We start from the raw sequence: 6,826 nt of genomic DNA, 5'->3' as shown, positions 1-6,826 counted from the left end.
TCTGTCAAGATCACACCTCACCACTTGTGTCCTCGACCCACTCCCGTCCCACCTCATCCCTAACTTGGCCACAGTCCTCATCCCATCTCTAACACACCTTTTCAACCTTTCACTTACAAATCATGTCTTTCCCTCATCCTTCAAACATGCCTTAATCACATCCATCCTCAAAAAGCCCTCCCTTGACCCATCCTCTGTGTCTAACTATCGCCCAATATCTCTTCTCCCTTATGCCTCAAAACTACTGGAACAGCATGTATATCTTGAACTGTCCTCCCACCTCTCCTCCTGTTCCCTCTTTGATCGGTTACAATCTGGCTTCCGACCGCATCACTCAACTGAAACTGCCCTAACTAAAGTCACTAACGACTTACTAACCACCAAGAGCAAGCGACACTACTTTGTCCTCCTTCTCCTGGACCTGTCCTCTGCCTTCGACACCGTAGACCATTCCCTCCTGCTACAGATTCTCTCATCTCTTGGCATCACAGACTTGGCCCTATCCTGGATCTCATCATACCTAACGGACCGAACATTCACTGTCTCCCTCTCACACACCACCTCCTCACCTCGCCCCGTCTGTCGGTGTTCCCCAAGGCTCTGTCCTAGGACCCCTACTATTCTCCATCTACACCTTCGGCTTGGGACAGTTCATAGAATCCCACGGTTTGCAGTATCACCTCTACGCTGATGACATGCAGATCTACCTATCTGGACCCGACCTCGCCTCCTACTGACTGAAATCCCACAATGTCTGTCTGCTATCTCAGCCTTCTTCTCTGCTCTCTTTCTCAAACTGAACATGGACAAAACAGAATTTACCATCTTTCCCCCATCTCACTCTACCCCTCCACCAGACCTATCCATCAATGTCAATGGCTGCTCTCTTTCCCCTGTCCCGCACGCTCGGTGCCTTGGGGTGATCCTCGACTCTGCGCTCTCTTTCAAACCACATATCCAAGCCCTCGCCTCCTCCTGCCGCCTCAAACTCAAAAATATTTCCCGGATACGCTCATTCCTCAACCACGAAATGACAAAAACACTAGTGCACGCTCTTATCATCTCCCGCCTCGACTACTGCAACCTTCTACTCTCTGGCCTCCCCTCTAGCACTCTGGCACCGCTCCAGTCCATCCTACACTCTGCTGCCCGACAAATCCACCTGTCTCCCCGCTACTCCCCAGCCTTCCCCTATGCCAGGCCCTTCACTGGCTTCCTATCACCCAGAGGATCCAATTCAAAACCCTAACCATGACATACAAAGCCATCCACAAACTGTCTCCTCCATACATCTGTGACATGGTCTCTAGGTACCTACCAGCACGCAACCTTCGATCATCTCAAGATCTCCTTCTCTACTCCCCCCTTATCTCTTCTTTGCATACAAGACTTCTCCCGTGCTTCCCCCATACTCTGGAACTCCCTGTCGCAACACATCAGACTCTCACCATCAACGGAAACCTTCAAGAAGAACCTGAAGACCCCACCTGTTCCGAGAAGCCTACAGCCTGCAATGATCCTCGGTCTACTGAACCACCGCACGACCTGCTCTACCCCCTCCTACTGTATCCTCACCCATCCCTGTAGACTGTGAGCCCTCGCGGGCAGGGTCCCCTCTCCTTATGTACTTGTGCGTCCCTTGTCTTACACTTCTTTATTATTCTTGCATATATTACACTTGTCTAAAATTCCCCTTTTGACATGTAAAGCGATATGGAATAAATGACGCTATATAAATGCATAATAATAATAATAACTGCAGGTATCACTGCGGGTATCACACTGTCACTCTGGGTGTCACTGTCACTGCGGGTGTCACTACGGGTATCACTGTGTCACTGCGGGTGTCACACTGTCAGTGGGGGTATCACTGTGTCACTGTGGGTGTTACTGCGGGTGTCACACTGTGTCACTGAGGGTTCCGCTGTGGGAATATAACCTAAAAGGCAAAACGTATGTTGCCTAATTTCGTGGGAAGAGCATCATTACTGCAGAAACCTTTATAATTAGCAGACGTGACAGCGAGATGAAGGGTACGGAATCGGGTCCCGGCGAGGAGCAATTTCCTCAAGCAGAAGCACTTCATAATCTTGTAGAACGTCCAGAATCAGAAAGTCCACAACTCCGTAACTTTAATTAGATGAAACCTGGAATCTGAATAAACTCAGCTTGGATTTAAAGGGGTATTCTCAGGCTTGGGGATAACTTCCCAATCATTGGGGTCCCACCATTGGGAATCCCATTGATCTTGAGAATCGGGGATCTGAAAAAACCCCAATGTGAATGGAGCGGAGGTTGATCACGTGCTCTGTCGCTCCATTCGTTATAATAGGCTCTCTGGAGATAGCCGAGTAACATGGGTCTGCAGCACTCCCATATGAGTGAATGGAGTGGAGGTCAATCACGTGCTCTGTCGCTCCATTCTTTGTAATAGGCTCTCTGGAGATAGCCTAGTGACGTGGGTCTGTGGCACTCCCATGTGAGTGAATGGAGCGGAGGTTCGATCACGTGCTCTGTCGCTCCATTCTTTGTAATAGGCTCTCTGGAGATAGCCTAGTGACGTGGGTCTGTGGCACTCCCATATGAGTGAATGGAGCGGAGGTCAATCACGTGCTCTGCCATTCCATTCAATCCAATAGGCTCTCCGGAGATAGCTGAGTGATGTGAGTCTGTGGCACTCCCATGTGAGTGAATGGAGCGGAGGTTGATCATGTGCTCTGCCGCTCCATTCGTTCTAATAGGCTTTCTGGAGATAGCTAAGTGATGTGAGTCTGTGGCACTCCCATATGAGTGAATGGAGCGGTTGAGCGCATTATCCACCTCCACTCCATTCACACAAGACTCTTTATAGCTCTATTAAAGTTGGAAAAAGTCATAAAGAATGTGGCTTATAACAGAGAATAATAGATTGTCTACAACTGCACTAGATGAACTCCCTGTTTAGTGCCCCTTTAATGTGTAGTATCTGACATTTGTATGGACTAGTTCCTCCTGTCTATGGGAGCGCTGGCTGACTGACTCTTAGATGGTCTTAGATGCCTGTCGTCACCCAGCTTTCCCAGAGTCACACTCTTTAAGAATTTTAATTAGTGCGGCCATATAGTGCTCCACAGTAATGCCACACAAGGAATCTTGTAAAACTCCACGTTTATTATTTGTAATGAGGTATAAGGAATTAGTAAGTGAAGTGCACAATGTACCAGGCTGCAGACAGACATTACAGCCCCCTGAATATAGGCCCCACCGGCATTTATTACATATACATCAGACTCTGTAGAAAACATTCACATTATTAATACAAATTCTACAGGATCTTTTTGCTCTGCCTTAGGATTCAGTCTACACTAAAGGGGTTTTCCGTCCACTAAAACTTGAATAGAAAACGGTGTACTGTAGCAATGCATAAACTAATAAATGAAATAACTCTCACTTGTCCAACCCCTTCTTCCCACCACTTCTTCCGTTCCGATATCTTCCAGGTCCTACGTCCTTCCTGCTCAGTCTGGACAGACATGTGACCATCTCTTCTAAACTGTAGCTAGTGATTGGCTGCAGCGGTCACATGTCCATTCAGACAAAACAGGAGGCTGAAAGGCCGATGGGAAAATCTGGGAAGCAATGGGATGGGATTGGCATCAGTGAGGCGAGGATTCATTTTTTTTTTTTTTTTTTTTAATCATTTTGAGCGTTTATTTTCTTAAAGGCTAAATGGCCAGAAAACCCCTTTAATTCCTGATACTTTTTATATCAAACAAGACTGAAATAAAAAAGAAATAAAAAAGTCACAATTTAGTGGCTTTGCCCAGCCCTCTGTATATTAAGCTTAAAGCCGTTGTCCAGCGTTGTGAGATCTGACTTTGCGACTTGCTTGTCGCGGTACCCAAGTGGTTGCAATGAGACCAGATTCACCTTCATGATGTAGCAGCAGCACGGAGAGATCTTTGGCTGCACTCCCTGCTTCATGGCCAAAGTTGCAGTGTAGCACCGACCTTAAAGGAATAATCTGGCGTCTCTCAGTTCTTCATTGGTAGGAGAGAAGATACGGACACTGCATCAATGACCCATGGTGGTATCTTGCACATCCTATTCTCATTAGTAGGACAGATGAGCAAGACTTAGCCATACCGGACAGGCAGTCATCAACGCAACGTGAACAGCTTCTCTTCTCCCCCGATGTAAAGATGAGGGCACTGAATAATCCCTTTAATCCTGCCTGACGCTTCTGCGACAAAAGAGTCGTGGTTGCCCCTGTCCGTATTACTGCAGATATTTCTAATAATGCATTATTAATTGCAGTCTATAAACACATTAGATACAAAGCCCCATCCCTATTATGTATTCACCCTTCCCCTTTAAAAGAAAATATTATAAATATCACACAATCACGGATTTTCCTGATGTGCTTTCACCATGTAATGGAGCTTCCCAGACGATCTAATAAGAACATAAAAAAAATCCACTTTCCCTTAATTGGGATGTACCCGTGTCCTACCCCATATGGGAGCCCTAACCAGAACCTCGGGCAACTGTGAGTCAGTGCAGAAGACAAGACAAAGAAATAAATAATGGCAGCTTATTCTGGAACACGTTTGGAAGTTACCGAGCCTCTTCTGGACGGAGCCGACGCGTTTCACTGCTTGATTAGATTTTGCTGCCCCATAGAAATGGAGGTCCGTACGGTGACCGCCGAGTAGTTCATGGGCATAGACTCATTTCTCGGAGATTTTATCCTGGTTAGAAGTTGCCAGTAGACCTCCTTGGCCTTTTTCCGAAAATGGTTGCCAACCATGATATAGAGTAAGGGGTTGATGCAACTGTTGCTGTAAGCAATGTAGGATGAAATCTGATTTCCGATCTCAATGATGACGGACGTAGCACAATTTTCAAAGACCTTGAGCATATCGAACGTGTCCATTAACGTGAAAACGTGAAAGGGGAGCCAACAGATGACGAAGACCAAGAGTACGGACAGCACCAACCACGTGGCCTTCTTCTCATTGTTAATCTCCTTGAATTGCTGCATGCAGTTGTTCTGTAGGACGCTGATGATCTGGAAAGTACAGAAGGTGATGACAACTAATGGGATCAAGAAGCCAATGAGGTTGGTGATGATATTGGTGGCCACGCTCCAGCTTTCAGCAGGGGGGTCGATTATACAGGATGTGGCATTGAGGACCGGTACAAACATCACCTTTCGGAACACCACCTTGGGTAAGCTTACTGCCACTGCAAAAATCCAGATGATGACGCAGTTTATCTTGGCACACCAAGGTCTTCTCATCCGACCGACGGACATGGTCTTCACCAGGGCCAGATACCGGTCGATACTGACCATCATCAGGAAGTAGATGCTGCTGTAATAGTTGAGTTGAATCAACGAGTTGACGGCCACACACATGAAGCCCCCAAAGGGCCAGTAGAACCTGTTGGAGAGAGATACTGCCCAGAAGGGTAAGCCACTGACAAAAATCAGATCGGCAGCCGCCATGTTGCCCAGGTAGACCTCCGCCACTGTGCAACGATTCTTATGAAGGATGAAGACCAGGATGACAATTAAGTTCTCTATGAAGCCCATGATGAAGATGAACCACATGTAGATGGGTTGGTAGGTGTAGATCCATTCGGCATTTTCGGGTAAGAAGCATGTTTCAAGCTTCTCAGTGCCGTTCTCCAAAAATGTTCCCTTGGTGGCTGACTCGGCGGCCGTCATGTTGTTGATGTTTATCCCCATGTTGATCCTGTTAAATAAAGGAGAAAAAATTTAGGAAGGTAAGAATGTTTTCCTGCATCCGGTTACTGTCTGAACAGAATACAAGGGTGGGCCGCAGCTGCAGATCCCGAGCCCAGCTCATCGGGGCACTGACATTTAGATCTTGCTTCTTAAAGAGGTTGTTTCAGTTGTTGGAACATTTATGGCATATTGCTAGGTGTGCCGTAAATATTCAATAGATGTGGGTCCTAACAAATCTATCATGAGAACCGAGCCACGGTACGTGCTGGCAGGAATGCACAGATGGCAAAAATTGCCGTAGCCTTGGTCTCATGATAGACAAGGAGGAAAAAAACTGGCGCACAGGGTAACTACCTCCAACAGGCAGCATTTTTTCCTCCTTTTGGAGAGAGATAATTTGCATGTTTTTCCCATGGAGCATTGCCAATAATACTCCATCCTTAAGGAGCACCAGCCTGCAACAAAGGGTAAAGTGTTGGAAGTTTACTCTAATCTGTGACCATATCAATTTATAGGGGTTTCTTATTACTGATCTTCAGGAACACACCGCTCCCCTGCCTCGCAGCTTCCTGGTTCCCAGAAGGAGGAGCAAGCGATGGTTGAAAGTTTCAGCCGGTGACACAACTGAGCCACTGGCCTGACCTGGGAGCTCTGTGGTGCTGGTTGCCTCTGCAGCATCGGAGGAGCACAGCCATCCGGACAGCACTTACAAGCTGTATGTCAATGAGTTTGTAAGCGCTGCTCTCCTTTCCTAGGAAGCTGGTGACAGCTGATAGAACTGCTGCAGTACCTGCTAAACCAGGCAGCGAACCATGAAGGAAAAGCTAAAAAATATCCCTCAAATTTATATGCAAATTGCCTCTTCAGAAAGAAAGAGGACTTTTACTCTACAGCGCCACCTATTGGTAGTAGCGATCCTACAAGTCACAATCAACCCTTTAACGAGTCTTGTAGTATGACTTAGGATACAAGCCAAATCAGAATCTCAATTCTGATTTGCAAATTGAGATTCTGATTTGGCTTGTATCCTAAGTCATACTACAAGACTCGTTAAAGGGTTGATTGTGACTTGTAGGATCGCTACTACCAATAGGT

General features: G+C 46.7%; 1 protein-coding gene across 1 annotated transcript in view; it reads right to left on the bottom strand.

Annotated features, from left to right (window-relative positions):
- Positions 1-3,130: 3,130 nt before the first annotated feature.
- LOC141091902 (B2 bradykinin receptor-like) overlaps positions 3,131-6,826 on the bottom strand; it is a 68,394-nt gene continuing 64,698 nt past the window's right edge. Inside the window, exon 4 of the mRNA XM_073577675.1 lies at positions 3,131-5,738. Coding sequence (XP_073433776.1) covers positions 4,631-5,731 — 1,101 coding nt within the window. The 5' untranslated portion in view covers positions 5,732-5,738 and the 3' untranslated portion in view covers positions 3,131-4,630. The remainder of the gene's footprint in view (positions 5,739-6,826) is intronic.

Source organism: Dendrobates tinctorius, unplaced genomic scaffold, assembly GCF_039654945.1.
Source record: "Dendrobates tinctorius isolate UK_male_01 unplaced genomic scaffold, ASM3965494v1 ptg000057l, whole genome shotgun sequence".
NCBI lineage: Eukaryota > Metazoa > Chordata > Amphibia > Anura > Dendrobatidae > Dendrobates > Dendrobates tinctorius.
Note: the sequence above shows the minus strand (reverse complement) of the source record. Positions and strands in the feature narration are given on the sequence as shown.